This window comes from Mirounga angustirostris, unplaced genomic scaffold (assembly GCF_029215605.1).
Source record: "Mirounga angustirostris isolate CCGP_5_RB_7025 unplaced genomic scaffold, mMirAng1.0.hap1 SCAF_8, whole genome shotgun sequence".
NCBI lineage: Eukaryota > Metazoa > Chordata > Mammalia > Carnivora > Phocidae > Mirounga > Mirounga angustirostris.
The window spans coordinates 38007739-38025528 of record NW_026991716.1 but is presented as its reverse complement, the minus strand read 5'-3'; the positions used below and the strand labels follow the sequence as shown (position 1 = coordinate 38025528).

The following is a 17790-nucleotide window of genomic DNA, read 5'->3' as shown; positions in this document are numbered from 1 at the left end:
CCGCCCCGCCCCCGCCCCGCTCCGCCCCGCCCCCGCGGGGCTAGCTTCGCGGTTGGCCCGGAGCGCCCTCTGGCGTCTGCGCATGCTCCCTGCTCCCGACTGCAAAGTCCTCCAAAGGGACCTTCTAGGCTGCGCGCCGGTCGCCCCCGATCGGGTCCGCCCGCCCGCAGCGTCTCGTTGGTGCTGCCGGTGACCTCCGACCCCGCGGCCGCGGGGCGGGGCGGGGAGGTCTTAGCTCCGGGCGGGCGGCGGCTGCTGCAGCGGGACCCGGGAGCGGGGCCCGACGCCGCCCGGGACGCGGGGCGATGTGAGTCGGGGCGCGGCGGGGCGGGGACGAGGCGGTTCCACCGAGGCCGCACCGCGCCGCGCCACAGTCTCCGCTCCCTCCCGAGGAAGCCCTGGGCGGGCGGGCGGGCGGTGGAGTCCCGGGGCTGGGGGCGGGGATCCAGGGACGGCGCGCGGCCCCAACCTCCCCCATTGCTTCCCGGTATCTATAGAAATTCCCCTGACAACCCCGCAACCTAAATCTGTCGCTCACTCCCCAGAACCACCCCACCCCCACCCCCCGGACACACCTTCGCTTGTCCTGGAGCCCTTGGAACCCCCTCAGTCCTGCGAATTCTCCTGATAACGCCCGCAGAGCCACCATTCTCCGGGATGCCCCCAAATGCTTCCAGAGCTCTGCGGTTCCTCTGATCCTGCATACGCCCCATTCTCCCTGCACCATGCTTAAATGCAAAAAACTTGCCCACGATTTCCCGAGCTCTCTTATATTTTGAGTCCCCATAACCTACCCTGACACTCCCATCTCCAGTCCACACCTATCCCAGACCAGAGCCCCTTGTTCCTGTCCCAGCCAATGTAACCCCCCCCCCGAAGTGTCATGATATATTCTGATATCTTAAAGACATGTCTTAAAGGCACCCTCCCCCATCTTGCAACCCTATAATTCTTGGTTTCACCCCAACTCCCTGTTGGTGGCTCAAGCCTCAGTATTTTCCCAGCTGCCTGTCTTTAGGCTGCGCACACCTCCCTCAGCCTGCTTCCTTCTAGAGAATAAGCCAGACCAGGAGGGTCCTTTAACCTGGGAAGTTGTAGGTGGAAGCAGAGCACAAGAGGCCCTGGGAAAAGATACTGCCTTTGGAAAGCAGAAGGGTGGGATTTCAAGGATCTCCAAGGTTCTGGCTTGTCAACTTGTCCACCTGGGGCTCAGATCTCTGAAATTTTGATTTATTATTAGCATTTATGTTAGAATTTTAGGCCTTTTGGAGCTTGGGGGACAGAAAATTTGTCAAGCTTCCAAATGTGAGATTGAGGGAGCTTAGCTTGTCCTGGAAGAGGCACATGTCCATTTTCGTGATCTTTTTCCTATGTGCTTACCTCTAGAAGTTATTTAAGGGAGAAGCCTCACCGTTTACAAATGTTTCCCTTGAAAACTAAGGCCTTGAGATGGGAGGTGGGGGATTGCCTTGCCAGAGTCTCCCAGATAGTGGCCACAAAACAGACTAGAATATTGGTTTCCTGAATCTTAAGCCAGCGTTCTTTCCAATACATCACAGTGTCCTTTTGAGAAAGTTCTCTGTAGAGTTAAAGTTCTCTGCAAAGGTAAGGTGGTGGTTTTGGTGTTGGCTGTAAGGGGATTCAGATGGGTTCTAGAGGCAACTGAAAAGGCGCCTCAGACTTCAAAATCATTGCTACTAGGGGAGTCACTCACTCTCAGGGCCTGTGGGGCTTGGAATTCGTGGCCCCTTTGCCCTTGATCTCACTTTCTTCGTTGTGTTTCTGTCCCATTAGGACCTGGAACAGATATCCAGGTGGGATGGACTGACAGCAAGTGAGTTTCATTAACAACTGGGGGTGAGGATGGAAGGTTTCCACTAACCTGTGGTCTCTATCTCCTGTGCTAGGTGAGCTCCAGGTGTGTCCCAGAGGGATCCAGGTGACTTCTCTGCAGACTACTTGTCATGATGCCCCACCAAGAACAGGGGGAATAAAGTGGGGGTCCTTCCCCATGCCCCTCCCATGGTCAGCTCCCCGATGGCCTGGGTGAGGTGAGAGCTGTGTATAGGAGCCACTTTTCTGGAGTTTTCCAAATTGGGCGGAATGGGGGATACAGGTCAGGATTGTTTAAGACTTTACACATACAGTGGGAGTTTTGGAAGAATATCTGATCTTACAGATTCTTTTTATTTAAAGATATATTTATTTATTTTAGAGAGAGAGAGAGAGAGGGAGCACAAGCAGGAGGGGCAGAGGGAGAGGGAGAAAGAGGCACCTAAGCAGGCACCATGCTCAGCGTGGAGCCTGATGCAGGGCTCGATCTCATGACCGTGAGATCACGAACTGAAATCAAGAGTCAGAGGCTTAACCCACTGAGCCACCCAGGTGCTCCTTACAGATTCATTTCTTGCATCAAGTTGCAGCCCCTTCTGGTTGGGATTGTTTTGTGCATTTGTTTGCTCCCTTAGGTCACTCCAGCTTGGTGGTCTTCTTCCCATTCTAGACAGAGGCCCAATTATTGTGACATAAAATCCAAGTGCTGTAATCTTGGAGGGAAAAGTCAGATAGTAAGGCCTCTGGTCTCCCCCTTAGACAAGGGAGCAACCTGAGCATTTATTTTTTTAAGGAAGAAATACCTAGTCAAGGTTTTAAAAAAATGTGATCTGTTACAAGTTCAGTCTTCTTACTGTATCTTTTGAGCATGATGTGGTGCCTCATGGAAGAGAACATCAGAAAGATAAATTTGAAGTAGATGTTGGGATGGTGGTGAGGGAAGAAAAGAGAATTTGGGTGATGTGGGAAGGGTGAGGTGGAAAAGAAGGGGGAAAAAAAAGGAAGGTCCAGGCCAAAGTGTGGGGGACCCCCAAGTTACAGTTTCTGTGCTGAATCTGGATGAAGGACCAGGACTGGCACCCTCTGAAGTTAATCACTTCTTCTGGTCCCCTGCCTTTTTATTTATTTATTTATTTGAGAGAGAGGAAGGAAGAGAGAGCGTGAGTCGGGGGAGGAGCAGAGGGAGAGGGAGAAACAGACTCACACTGAGCATGGAGGCCGACGCAGGGCTTGATCCTACAACCCCAAGATCATGACCTGAGCCGAAATCAAGAGTTGGACACCTAACCGACTGAGCCACCCAGGCGCCCCTCCCTGCTTTATCCATGCTTTTCCTGCTGCCCAGGCTTCCCTTCGCTTTCATTACATCAGTCAAAATCCTCCCTTCTCAAGGTCCAGATCAGATGTTACCTCTGAGAAGCTCTCTTCCATCCCTCTGTCAGCATTAATCTTTAACACATCCTGACTTGAATGTTTATTCAGTGCATGTCTGGCCCTGGATTGAGAATGTGAATTAGAGGAGGGACAGCGTCCTACTATGTCCAAGAGTAGGTGATCACAACAAGGTGGTTCTGCCAGAGTCCCCAGAGTGGGGCTCTTCAGAGCTGACCTTGATGACCTTATCCCTTACGTTTTGCCCTAGGGCGGACTCGCTGCTCTGACACCATGGGGAGCTGCTGCAGCTGCCTGAACAGAGACAGCGTCCCGGACAACCACCCCACCAAGTTCAAGGTACCCACGGCTCCCTCCTCTCCCGAGCTCCCAGCATGGCCTCCCGGGCTCAGGCCAACCTGTCCAGTTGCCTTTGCCTCCCTAGAGAAGGTGAAGTGACAGGCTGAAGTGGTGGCTCCTTAAGACTCCTCAGGGGCCCAGGCCACTGTGCATTGTGTGGCTCTCTTATCAAGAATGAAGACATACTGGGATGCAAAAATCGTGCTTTTGGAACATTCACTCCCAGTATCCCTTTTTAGCTTTACATACAATTTTTTTTGGAGAAACCCAACAAAAGTCTACGTGTGTGAGTTAATATACATAAAGTATGCGTAACACACAGTAAGGCCTATATTAGCGTTTGCTGTTGGCTTTGGGAAGCTAAGGCCAGGCGCAGTGGAGCTGGGCACCCCCTGGCCCCTGCCACCACTCACCTCCCTGTAGAGGCGTCCCCTCCTCACCCCCAGCTTGTTGAGGCACAGCTTCTCCTGCTCGCCAGAAGAGGGAGCCCTTGGCAAGGTCCTCGAGTTGGGGAGGTGGTGGAGGAGGTCTGTGTTCTGTGGCCCGGGGCCTTAAGATTTTGAGCTTGCAACCGAACCCGCCCTCCATTAGCATCCGGTCCTTGGGCACAAGCCGTGGACCGTTGAGGTCCTGTAACCTTGGTCATCAAACCGTCTGACCTTGGAGGTCAACCGACCGCCCCTCCCTCACTGCCCGAGTAACAAGGCTGAGGCCTAGGGAGGGGCGGTGGGTCAGTGGCGCTGCTTCATCCGCTTGGGCTCCCGCTGCCACGTGGCTCAGGGACCCCTTGTTGGACTCCCCCGCTGACCCTCCTGGTCCCTGCCCGCCAGGTGACGAATGTGGATGACGAGGGGGTGGAGCTGGGCTCCGGGGTCATGGAGCTGACGCAGAGCGAGCTGGTGCTGCACCTGCGTCGGCGCGAGGCTGTCCGCTGGCCCTATCTCTGCCTGCGGCGCTATGGCTACGACTCGAACCTCTTCTCCTTTGAGAGCGGCCGCCGGTGTCAGACGGGCCAGGGTGAGTACAGCTCCTGGCGCGCGCTGGGCCGGGGGCTTGTGCGCCTGCGCCGCTACCGGGGCAGGAAGCCAGAGCTCGGGACCGTGGGCGAGCGTGTTGCCGTGGCAGGTGCTGCCCGGAGAAGGGAAGCGTGATGGCCAAGAGCGCGGACTAAGTGGACTCCCAGGCCAGTGCTCGCTTTCCTCAGGCACTGCGGCTGCGGCCTGGGTCCTCTCTTGGGGGCATTCGTTGCACGGGCCCGTGGGAAAGAGCCAGTATTCCCAGGCCAGAACCCGTCTGAAAGCAAGCGATTCCTCCTTCCTCGGTTATTCCAGTTTCGAGGGTACCCTTTGTCCCCTCTGTAGGAACAGACTTTCTTCTGAGCCCCCAGGTCATGTACCCTGGAGCCTGTGAATAATGACGACGGGTCAGGCTGGAAGCTTTGCTTACCTGGCTTGGGAATGATAGGCTTGGGGAGGCCGGACTCTTTGGGTCTCTGATGTACAGACTAAGCCCCGAGAGGTTAATCTTTGTCTCCTGTCCCCTGGAATGTGAGGTGTTCTTCCTTCCTCCCCTTCGTCCCCGCAGCCAGGGGTCAGAGAGTAGTGGTCGTTTCGGGAAGTCAAGACTCCTTGAAGGAGGAGCATGGTCTGGGCTTATCTCATAGAGCCCAGACCTGAGCTCTGCAGAAGGAACCCAGCCCGGGCTTGCATTAGATGCAGTCAGGGCTGTGACTGCGGGGGAGGCGTGAACAGGCTTCTCTGGTGAGGCCACCGTCACAGCAGTGAGTCTCTTACGTGCTGTTGCCTGGGAGCCTTCCCCTCCACGTGTCTTCCCCTTTGGGCTCCTGAGGCAGAGGAGCTTACACTGGCTGAGCAGAAAGAGGACAGGAAGGGACTTCTCATCGTGGTGTTTCGCCCACACTTGGGATTCCAGAGGGGCGGCCCTGGGCCCCCTACACCGGCTTCTCCTAAAACTCCAGGCTTTCCCATCCTTTCCTAGCCCCTGATATACCTTGCCAGAAAAGTCGTTTTCCTTCTCCTCCCTTCTCTCCTTGCTGTCGCATTCCTGCAAACCTCAGTTGTCCCATATCCCAGGCTGGTTTTATTGATCTTTGTTGTGGATATATGCACACACGCACCCCAAGTAGCCTCCCCGAAGTGCCAGGCCCTACTGTTGCCAGGATGGGGTGTGCAGAATCTCAGGCTGGCCCGACACCCCAGGGGCATCTCTGGAGCCCTTGAATCGCAGGTACTCAGCCCAGTGCCGCCGTCCCTGGGACTGGGAACTGCTGCGTTGCAGTCTGAGGGGCTCTAAGGGTAGCTGCATGAAGAGCCGCCTGGTGGCCTGGCCCTGTGTGCCCTAGCGAGTCTGCCCATTCTTTCTTCCTTTCTGTATCAGGGGCCTATCCAAAGTAGACGTCTGTCTCTGGCCGGGCACTGGGCTAAGTGCCCAGTGAACAAGCAGTGAACAGGACAGACTCTCCTGCCTTCAAAGAGCTTGGACATGGTTGGGCATCAAGCCGAGGGTTGGGCTCGATTTTCTCCGGGCAGCAAAGGGTGGTAGGCGGAGGGAGATGGGGGCCTTGTGTGAAGTGGAATAGTCACTCATCTGACACAGTGGCGCCCCCACCTTATCTGCAGGGGAGACCCCCAGGGGGTGCCTGAAACCACAGATGGTACCGAACCTGTACATACTCTGTATTTTCCTATACACGGTGAGAGGTTAACAACAATAATAATAAGGTAAAACAATTAGAGCAATGTACTGTAATGAAAGTTACGTGAACGTGGTCTGTCTCTCAAAATACGGTACTACGCTCACCCTTCTTGTGAAGATGTGGGAAGATAACATGCCCACGTGATGCAGGAAGCGAGGGGAGTGAGTAGGCAGTGCAAGGTAACGGTAGGGTCCTGCTGGCGTTCTGACAGTACGTCTGCTTCCGGACCCCGGTTGACTGGGGGTCCCCGAACCCGCAGAAAGCAAAACTGTGGATAAGGGGCAGCTACTCTCCTTTTTTGCTTTGATGTTGACTTCTCCCCTCACCTGTGAACATGATCGAGCCGTGGAGGAATGCAGGTGAGGTATGAGATCTCTAGCCGATGGTCATGGTTAGTGGGGGGGACAGCAGGGGGCCTTGGGCCCAGCTCCTCCCAGAGCTCTTGGATCTTAGGGTGTGCTCTGGATGAGGAGGGGCCCTCCTGCCCCCTGCAGGCCTGGGACGTCATGCGTCTATTCAGCCTCTCTGGTGCTTGCCTGTTGGTACATGGTCAGAGGAGCCTCAGTTCTTCCTCTCCTCCTTCAGGGATATTCGCCTTCAAGTGCTCCCGGGCCGAGGAAATTTTCAACCTGCTTCAGGACCTGATGCAGTGTAACAGCATCAGTGTGATGGAGGAGCCGGCCGTCATCACCCGCCACAGCCACCTGCCTGAGCTCGGCCTCCCTCGGGCACCACAGCCTCCCACTGGTGAGGAGACCCCCCTCCTCAGCCTCCACGCCTGTACACACGGGCACAGGCCCAGGAAGTGCCAGGCCTGGAGGCACAAGTCAGGCAGGCAGGTGGGACAGCTGGGCGACCCAGCCTTCCAGGACAGTCACCTGCCATCTGATGACTCTTGGGGATGAATAAGTCCTGGTCTGGGCCAATCAGGTGCCTCAGGCTGAGGCTGGGGAGTCCTGGGCCTTGTAATGACTGATGGTCTGGGAGCAGACAGGAAGACATTGAGTTTCCATGGAAACTGCAGTCTGGAGCTATTTTGCTTCCTTCCTTCTGTCTACTGGGTCATACCCGTCTACCTTTCCTGACTGGGTGCAGGCATCTTTGCCTGTGACTGTTTTTCTGGAGAGGCTCCCACACCTTCTGCTTGTTTATTCCCTGAGTCCACACTGAGCTCCTGCTTGGTGTTCTGCTCTCCATGGGCTGGCCCGTGGTGGGGCAGAAGATAGAGAAATGCAGTCCCTGATGTCTGGGAGCTTCCCTGGAGCTCACTGGCAGAGCTAGAATGAGGTGAAGGGACAGTTCAGTGATGACAAGGTGGCCTTAAGTGTTTTAGCTAAGGCTGGACTGGGGGAAGTGGGGCTCACGCTGAGCTTTGAGGGAAGGGGCAGGGTTTGAAGAACAGAGAAGTGAAAGAGAATGAGGGCTGCCGGGTCAGCGGGGCTAACCACCTGAGGGGCCCTTGGAGTGTCTCCCCTCCCCCAGAGGACTCCCGGGATGCCACATGCACAGTCGCAGGTGGTTGTCAGGTGGTGTAAGGACCCCCCCCCACCCCCGACGTGGGCTTGTCTCCTGTGTGCCCAGCTCTAGGTTACACTGTCTCCAGCTTCTCCAATGGCTTCCTTGGCTGCCCGGGAGAGGGCCCGAGATTCTCAGCTCCCCGGCGCCCCTCGACAAGCAGCCTGCAACACCCCTCGCTTGGGGAAGAGTCCACTCATGCCCTCATTGCCCCTGATGAGCAGGTGAGCAAGCAGCTGCCCTGCTCCTCCCCATTGGTCTGGGTGGGGAGGGGGGGGGTCGGGAAACATGGCCCCTCCTAAGGATCATGGGAAGGGAAGAGAATGGATAGGGTCCCTTACTGTCCAGAAAAGGGTTGCAGCTTCCCTGGGAAGTTTGGAGGACCAGGAAGAGAGGGAAACTCTAGCTCTTCTCCCTGTGCTTCTCTTATGCTGTCCCTTCTGCTCTCTCCTTCTTCCCTGCCCTTGCGCCCTCCTGCTTCACTCGGACCCCTTCCCCCAGTCCCATACCTATGTCAACACGCCAGCCAGTGAGGATGACCACCGCAGGAGCCGGCATTGCCTGCAGCCCCTGCCCGAGGGCCAGGCGCCCTTCCCCCCACAGCCCGGGGGCCCTGACGCTGGGGACCCCCAAGTGTTCCTGCAGCCGGGCCAGGTGAAGTTCGTGCTGGGCCCCACCCCTGCTCGGCGGCACATGATGAAGTGCCAGGGCCTCTGCCCCAGCCTGCATGACACCCCCGCCCACAACAACAACAACGAGGGCGCTTCCGAGTGCCTGGCCCAGCCCAAGTGCACCTACGAGAACGTCAGCGCGGGGCTGCGGCCAGGGGCCGGCTGGAGACTGAGCACGGAGGAGCCGGGTTGGAACGGCCTCGCCCGCCGGGCCGCCCTGCTGCACTATGAGAACCTGCCCTCCCTGCCCCCTGTGTGGGAGAGCCACGCCCAGCAGCTGGGGGAGGAGGCTGGGGATGACGGAGACTCGAGGGACGGCCTCACTCCCTCCTCCAATGGCTTCCCTGATGGCGAGGAGGACGAGACCCCACTGCAGAAGCCCACCAGCACCCGGGCTGCCCTCCGTAGCCATGGCAGCTTCCCTGTGCCGCTGACCCGCCGCCGAGGCTCCCCGAGGGTCTTCAACTTTGATTTCCGCCGGCCGGGGCCCGAGCCCCCCAGGCAGCTCAACTACATCCAGGTGGAGCTGAAGGGCTGGGGTGGAGACCGCCCCAAGGGGCCCCAGAACCCCTCGCTCCCCCGAGCTCCCGCTGCCGCCGCCCACCCTCCCCGCAGCTCAGACTCCTACGCCGTGATTGACCTCAAAAAGACCGTGGCCATGTCCAACCTGCAGAGGGCGCTGCCCCACGACGATGGTACTGCCAGGAAAACGCGGCACAACAGCGCGGACTTGCCTCTGTAGGGACCCCTCGCGCCCCGCCTCGCGCTCCGTCCCCTGAACCCACGCCCCGGGTTCCAGGTTGCTTTGCAGAAGGGCGCCGAGGTGGAACTAGACGCTTCCCAGCGCCGGCAGGCGTCCCCAGAGATAGCAGCCACTGAGTCTCCTGGTCTCCCAGGCAGGGGAGAGAAGAAGGGTGACCAGGCGAGGAGGGAGTCATGACGGAAACTGTGAAGGGTTCCTCGGATGCATTACGTCCATCTGTCTTGTCTGTCGTCTGTCTGTGTGTTCTCTTTGGTTGAAATTTTGAAACATTTTGTACCTGTTGATTTTATTTATCAGTTTATTTTTCTATTTATTGTTTTAAATGTAATTTAACATATTTATTATTAATATAATTATTTTTAAATTCTGGCTTGGTGGGTGATGTCCTGTTCTTAGGGAGTCATTTCCAGCATGGTTCTGGGTGGGAGTAGGGGAGGCCTACTAGAGGGAGGGGCTTCATTCTGGGAAATCTGGGGGTGGTTGTGGTTATCGTGACAAGTCTGTGACCATTTGTTTCTCTGCTCCGGGAAGCCCTGACCCAGAGCTTAAAGTTGCCAGGGATGGATGTGCTGTCAAAGGAAAGCCACAGGACAGCTGGAGTCCTGGATGCCGAAGGGGGATCTGGAAGGGAAAACTGCCCTAATGGGAACAGCCTGACCCTCCTGAGTTGGCAGGGGAGGGCAAGGTTGGGGGAGGGGAGGGCCTACATCAGACTTACCTTCTCTAGGACCCCCTGCTGACTTCCCTTCTGCCACCAGGCAGGTCCCTGGGGGTACTGATCTCCTTTAACACCTTGGCCCAGAGGTGGACCCTGGATCCTCCTTTGGCACCCCCAGCACGGCTAGATCAAGGCTAGAACTTTATACAGGACTTTGCTAAAAGCCCAGGAATAGCAAAAGGCAAAAACAGAGAGTAATATATAATCAACTCATCGGGCTTGCCTAGTTATTTTCCCAGAGAACTGCTCCCCAGGAATGGGCGCTTTGGGGCGCCTCTACCCTACCACAGGGGCGGGCCCTAGCAGAGTCACCACGTCTGAACACCTGCCTGGAAGCCTAGGGCCTGCACAGGGCTGCACAAGGCCCCACCTGGTGCAGTGTTGCAGGAGCTCCCTTTCCTTGTCCTGGGGCTGCCTCCCCCTCCTCTCGCCGGCCTCCCTGCCTCCAAGACTCCATTTCTGTCTCAGCCCCCTGAATGATTAAAGGAAATCCAGCATCTGCGATAAGCCACTCAGGGCCCAGGGGAGGAGTGGGAGCAGTTTGTCCAAGACTTAGGGACAAGCCTTCTTGTCTGTGGTCACTGTTTGTGCCCCAGCTCCCTGCCCCGAGGAGAAAGCCGACCTGTCCTCCTCACTAAGGAAACCGGCCAGGGTCGGGCCTACCCGATTCCCTCCCCACCTGCTGTCCAGGACAACACTGCCCGGGCTTCACTTCCGGGACTGCCCTCTACCCTGGGTGCGGATTGAACGGACCAGCTTCCAGACTTCCCCACCCCTGAATGTCACTGTCTTGTCAGGGAAATGGGCGAAGAGAGCCAGCAGGATGGGGCTTAGCAGGGTCCTGGGGTGGAGCTGCTGCTACTTTCCCAGAGCTGGCACCGGACCCTTCGCTCTACCTCCTTCTGACCTCTGGACGGGAGGGAGGGCTGCTCCAGGCTGGGTTCATCGCATGCACTCTGTCCACCCTGCAGTAGCGGATGATGTCTCTCCTCAGCCCACCCAGGCAGCTCCGTTCTGCTCTCTGCGTATCCTCCCCGCGCTAGTCCTACTCCTCCTTTGGGGGCCCCTAGTCAGGAGTGCTGGTTTCTCCAAACAGGAGGGCCAAGATGGGGGGTGGGGGCAGGTATGGCCGTGCCGGTGACTCACCGGTCTGCTCGGGCTCCTCCTGACGGTCGCTGCTGTGGGGGAGCCATGCTTGCGTCAAGAGACCAGGTTGTGGTTCTGACTCGGCTATGATCTCTGCTCTCTTGAGCAACTGGTCACCCCCAGCGGGCCTCGGCTTTTGCACCTAGAAAACACGGAGCTGGTTGTGAGAAGTAGCCAATGAGATGATGAACACACCACGTTGGGAAGGAGACAGCGGGCAGGCTGTGTGAACAACCCAGCTGTTCCAGAGGGAGAAACCACTGGAAGTCACCGCTCTCCAGTCCCTGAGACCCCAGGCCTCCTGCTGCGCCCCTGCTGACCAGGGCGAGGAGCAGCTGGCCTCCTCCTCTGGGGTAGCCAAGTCCTGGTGGCTCCCATGTGCGTGTTTGCGGAGCCTGGGGGTCCAGAAGACTTAGCCCAGGAATTGGCTCCCAGCCCAGTGTGGCTGCCAGCCTTCCTGCTCCCCTCCCCCAGGGTCATCGCCTCTGACCCACAAGATCAACTACAGGAATTTTCCTCTGGCGGGGCAGGCGGGGTGTGAGTGGACAGCTTTCCAGGCGGGAAGTGGAGGCTGGGAGGGATGCCCAGGAGGGCGACCACTGCTCCCGTCGGGGAGCCTGCCCTGCTGAGGTCAGGGTGTGGCGTCCTGATGGAATCATTTTACAGATCATCACCAACATCAGTGAATGTTTGCTGAGTGCTCAGTTCCCTGCTTTAGAAACAGGCCCTGCCCACCCCCTGGGCTGCCCTCAGGAAAGGACCAGAGCCAGCATCCTGTCCAGGAGTGACATTTCAGGTCAGACCAGGAGGGGCCCTCCCCAAGCCCACCCCTGGGTAATAACAGCACTCCACAATGGTATAAACACAGTTGGCTTTCCAGAGGGCCCTGTAGACTGTTTATCTCTCTCGGGCTCACCGGCCTGCATTGTTATCACGGCTGGGCAGAGGAGGAAACAGGCCGAGAGGTAAAGTGACTTGCTTCAGGCCATGAAGGTAATGAGTGGCTTGAGCAGGGGCTGCATCCCAGGTGTGTGGCTTTCCATGCCCCCACCTGGCCTGAAGGGGCTTCGTTCCCTCCGGTGGGCTGCAGGAAGAGCGTGTCGGGTGCTCTGGCCTGGAAGACTGGGCCTGTAGGAGTGTCTGCAGAGGCCACATTTCCAGTGCTTCACCTCAGGAATCCTCGTCAATTCCCAGCCGAATTCCCAGCCGGGGCCTTGCCTGGTGGACAGGTGAACGTGCTCCCCCTAGAGCCTGCCCCCCACCCTTCCCCCTTGACTTTGCTGTTTACATTTTTTTTTTTTTAATTTGAGTATAGTTGACACACAAGTTACATTCATTTCCGGTGTACAACTTAGTGACTTGACAAGTGTATACATGATGCTATGCTCGTGAGTGTAGCTTCCGTCTGTCCTGTCAGTTGCTCTTACAGGATCATTGACTGTCTCCCAATGCTGTGCCTGGTACTCCTGTGACTTACTACCCCGTAACTGGAGGTCTGTACCTCCCACAACCCTTCCCCCATTTTGTCCAACCCCCTACTGCTCCCCTCTGACAACCATCCATGTGTTCTCTGTATTTATAGGTCTGATTCTGCTTTTTGTTTGTTCACTTTTTTATTTTTATTTTTTTTAAAAAGACTTTATTTATTTATTTGACAGCCAGAGAGCGAACACAAGCAGGATTCCCACTGAGCAGGGAGCCCGATGCGGGGCTCGATTCCAGGACCCTGGGAACAAGACTGGAGCCGAAGGCAGACGTTTAACAACTGAGCCACCCAGGTGCCCCTAATCACTTTTTTTAGATTCCATGTACGAGTGAAATCATATGGCATTTGTCTTTCTCAGTCTGACTTATTTCACTTTGCATGATACCCTCTGGGTCTACCCATGGTGTCACAAATGGCAGGACTGCATCCTTTTTATGGTTGCATAATGTTCCATTGTATATGCCACATTTTCCTGATCCACTCGTCCATTGATGAGCACTCAGGTCTGCCCCCTTTCCTCCTGCAAGGCCTCGGAATGGCTCCTGTTCTGTCGATGGCTGTGCAGGAATCGGTCCAACCCTGCCTGGCCCCGCCGCCCTCCCCTGACCTGTGTCTGGGCCTCACAGGAGGCTGGCTTAGGCTGGGCCAGGGCTTCTCTGAGCTCTGGGGTGCTCTCTGAGCAATACCTTAAAGGGGAGTCATACTCACAGGGGAAGGGGTTTTTATAACGAGGGACCCCCGGACTCCAGAAAGGAGGCTGAAGGGAAGGGAGAGCTGCAGCTGGGGCGGAGGGCCTGTGTGGAGCCCCAGGGGCTCTGTATCTGCAGAATCAGACTCCAGGATAGAATCTCGTGGTTCAGCTGAGCTAAGAGCCGTCCAGGGATCCTTTTGACAGGATTCTTGGAGATATCTATCAGGTTTTTGTTCACATGCTTCCCGGGAGGGGGAGATAGCTATCTCAAAAGTCCTCCCTCCTGTCAGTGTTATGATGTCCCTAAATGCCTCTCATTAGGGCCTAATTCTGCTCACAGATCCACACATGGCCATCTGGTCCCTCTGCCAAGGGTGCTGAACTTTGAAACTTGGCATCACCCCTTACTCACAACTGCACTCCTTTGTGCTTCAGTTTCCTTACCAGTGACAGAGCAATAATAACAGTCCCTCTCTCATGAAATCGCTGTGAGGATCAAAATAAGAGAATGTCTGCCCAGCACGAACCATGGCAGCTGGTGCATAGTAAGTGCTCAGTAAATGGCAGATACTTTCACCAGAACATGGTTCTTTCTGGCATAACCAGAAAGGTATCCACTCCTCTGTCCACCCCTCTGTGCTCTAGTTTGACCCAGAATGGAGTGCATTACCCAGGCTTGACCCTCCCCTTCCCTCAGCCCAACGTCTTCCTTGTTCTAGACATTATACTTCTCCTAATGTGACCCAAGTTAGCACTCCCTTCACTGGCAACTTCTGGCTCTTGGGACCTTAGAGCTGGCCTGAAACCACCAGCTCTTTCCATAGGGACGAGCTCATCCCCGGCCCCCATCTGATACTAGAGTCCTTGGCTTGTTACTTCAAAGTCCGAACTGTCCGTTCATCCAGGTGACATTGCTTCTTGGTCGTTGGGTCTGTCCTGGAATTTAGAGGTACCAGCTCTTGCCATGAACATGGAGGTGACGGGAGAGCATAGATGGGGGCTGGAAGCATCAGAAAGAAGGGTCTGGGAGGGGGTTCTCCATGGACCATGGAGCATGAGGCTGCATCACTGGGGCCTTCAGCCTAGCTCTTCTCGAAGCTGTACTCCGCCTGCTATGATTGACAGGAAGCCTCCCTGCCACTTGCCTTGCTCACCAGGTGAACCCCCTCTCTTGGCCTCTCTGGGCCCGGTTTCTCCAGGGACAGACATTGCTGACCCATGGCCCTGTGGAGGCCTATGGAGAGTGGCTGGGGAGGTCAGGCGTGTGAGAGTATGGCTCGTGCTGCCGGTGGAGGTTGTCATTATGCTCATTCTTAAGGGATTATTAATATAATGACTGAGTTAATGAGCAGTGTTTGTGGAGGGAGGGGCCCCTTAGCCCCACCGGGGGCCTGCTGAGTGATGGGAGTGTTTCCTCAGCCATCCCTCTCCCTGTGGCCTGTCCCTTTAGCTAGGGAGGCATGGTCCCTTGGGCGTGTCATTCTGTTGCCTTCCTCCACCTGCCCCCCTTTACCTGGCTCAATTCCTGTCTGGGTGAGAAGGCCCCAGGAGTGCGGCTGGGACAAGGTGTGGGGGCAAGGAGAAAGGAACCTGGAGACTCTGACTCTCTGGGGAAAGGAAGGGAGGCGCCTGGGTGGCTCAGTTGGTTGGGCGTCTGCCTTCGGCTCAGGTCATGATCCTGGAGTCCCAGTATCGAGTGCCGAATCAGGCTCCCTGCTCAGCGGGGAGTCTGCTTCTCCCTCTGACCCTCCCCCCCCTCATGCTCTCTCTCTCTCATTCTCTCTCTCAAATAAATAAATAAAAGCTTAAAAAAAAAAAAAAAGAAAGGAAAGAAATGTGGTGCAACTCTAATTTTTGCCTGGGTGCTGCCTGGGCTGGGGAGAGTCTGGCAGCCAAGTCTGGGGAGGGCTTAGAAGGAAACAGGAGCCTGGATGGGAAGAGTGGAGGGCATCAGGCATAGGGCTGGGTGGGGGTGGGGAAGAAGTTCCAGGTGTTTTTGAGGCTCTTTGCCTCTCTGGCCCAGTGGGTTGGTTCTGGCCTCTTTTCTATTGAGCTCCATTCCCCCTGGGACTAAGGGGCCTGAGGAATAGATCAGTGTATTGATATATCAGGGTTGGGGTGGGGGCACGATGCACAATTGTACAGGTCTAGTGGTCTTGATGTCCCAAGAAAACTTTGGACACAGTGGGTCCAGGGTTTGGAATCCGGATTGTATGGGCTGAGTCCCAACAAAGCCTCAACTCTCCAAAGCTTGCAGTTGAGGAAGTGAGGCTCACACAAACAGGAGCATGGGATGTGCGCCTCTGCCATTCGAAAGCTGTGTGACCTCAGGCAGATCACTCACCCTCTCAACCCGTTTCCTCATCTATTAAGGGAAACTAATAACACTAACCTCATAAGTTGTGTGTTAAATAAGAAAGTGCACATAAAGCGGGTGCTTGGCACAGAGCCCAAGTTTAGCTCTGTTATGGTTGTCACAACAATAGCAGGTGATGGGGGAAAGCTCGTTAAAGAGGTGGACCATGAAGGGTGAGGAGGATTTAGGGGAAGGTCAACCAGACCCCTTCCAGACTCCCTCAGAATCTGGAAAAGGTAATGTTCAGCCAAGAAAGCAATAGGGGTAGCTTTGGGAAGTGTCCAAGGCCTCTGGATCCTTCCTCTCCTGGGGCTTTGGGTTCTCCTTCCTGTTCCAGGTCTTAGTTTCCCTGTGTAGTGGGCATGGGCAGCCAAGCCCTCCAGGTGTCAAGCTGTTGGGGAGAGGTGCCCATACCTGCTGAGGGAGGTCCCTACTGAGGCTACCCATCCCCAGCTCCCTGTCCTGGGTTCCAGCCCCTACCTTGCCCAGATGTTCCCCACAAGGAACCCTGAGTAGAGGGAAAAGCCCTAGTAGGCTGTGCACTGCCACTCACAGGCCGACTTCTCCAGAACCTAAACTAGATTGGCCAGGATCTGGGCTGGGACTACAACCATAGCTCCAGACATGGAGCTTCCTGGATCCATTATCAATGTTTGGTTTGGTACTTTTGGGTGGGTCCCAGTTCCTACTCTTTATCCAGGCCCTGGTGATTAGATTCTCTGGCCTTTGATATGCCCAGGCCTGGGACTCCCCTCCCTGCCACCCAATCGCCACACCCAGGCACTCTCCACTCACTCACCCAAGGAGACCTGTGTGTGGCTAAGTCCAGCACAACTCCTCCTTGCAGCCCATTTAAACCTGCTCAGCCCTCCCCACTGCCCGCTCCCAGCAGGGTCTCAGGACATGGGGGCACAGGAACACCTTCCTAGCCCCTCTGGACAGGCCTGGGGGCTTAAAGGAGAGACCGGTTAAGAGCCAGAGGGAGACTCTAGAAGTTCCCAGCCCCATGGCCAAAGTGGGCCACTCTCTCTGAGGGAGAAACTGAGGCTGTGCACACCCACAGGGTGACCACATGAACAGGGCAGTTAGGACTGGCCTGATGTCAAATGTCTGTGGTAAAGTCAGACCTCTGGTCCGCATTTCTGCCTTTGGGAAATAGAGTCACATATAGGAGCTTTCCTGGGTCTCAGCTGGGCTGAGAGGAGGTCGCAGGCTCTCGTTCAGCAAGGGCTGAGGGGGGGCAGCCCCGATGGGCAGGGGGAAGGGCAGGGAGGGAGGGGCGGATGAGGAGAGGGCAGGATGGTTTGGAGGAAGAGGGGAAGGAGGGGGAAAGGAAGGGAGCAGGAGGGACAGCAGGGAGGGCCGGCAGGAGGATTAGGGGGAGCTCCTCCTTCCTGCCCTGTTCAGAGGAAGGTGTGTGGGGGCGCGTGGAGCACGTGGAAAGGCAGCAGCCTCTGTGGGGGAGCAGGAGCTCGTGCGCAGACCGAGGCTGGAGGTGAGCACCTCGGGGCAAGCACAGGGCTTCCCGTGCACGGATGGTTGTGCGTGCGCATCCGGACAGCGTGAGTGTGGGGTCCTCCCCGCAGTTTGCATGGCGAGCCAGGACACCCGCGCACGCGCACGCGCACACACACACGCGGAGCCCTGCAGAGCCCCGTGAGCGGACCTGTGTGCGCTCTGATCTCGTCTGTGCAGGTCAGCCGCATCCAAAACAGAATCCCCATCGGGGTCTGCCAGACTGACCTCACAACCCACTAATGAACGGGATGGACGGCATTTGGTGGTTTTGTTTGCTTGTGAAGATGTTGTTTATTTATTTGAGAGAGCTTGAGCACGAGGGGTGGGGGAGAGGCAGGGGGAGCGGGCGAAGCAGACACCCCCGCTGAGCAGGGAGCTTGAGGAGGAAGACTGGGACGGGACTCGATCCCAGGACCCCGGGATCAGGGCCTGAGCCGAAGGCAGACGCTTAACCAGCTGAGCCACCGGGCGCCCAGCATTTGTTTTTAAAGTCATCTCTTCGCCCCACATGGGGCTTGACCTCACGACCGCGAGGTGAAGAGACGCGTGCTCCACTGACTGAGCCAGTCCGGTGCCCCTGGACAGTGGTTTGAAAGGCCTTTTGCCTGATGGGCGGGGGGGTCTGCACACAAAGCGAGCCGGGATC

General features: G+C 56.6%; 1 protein-coding gene across 1 annotated transcript; it reads left to right on the top strand.

Moving 5' to 3' along the window:
* Positions 1 to 175: 175 nt before the first annotated feature.
* On the top strand, positions 176 to 9352 carry FRS3 (fibroblast growth factor receptor substrate 3). Its single transcript, XM_045866880.3, has 7 exons — positions 176 to 307; positions 1908 to 2051; positions 3476 to 3564; positions 4395 to 4581; positions 6866 to 7027; positions 7862 to 8019; positions 8297 to 9352. Exons 3-7 carry the CDS (start codon positions 3499 to 3501, stop codon positions 9206 to 9208), a joined length of 1485 nt encoding a protein of 494 aa, XP_045722836.1. The 5' UTR covers positions 176 to 307; positions 1908 to 2051; positions 3476 to 3498; the 3' UTR covers positions 9209 to 9352.
* The last annotated feature ends 8438 nt before the right edge of the window (positions 9353 to 17790 follow it).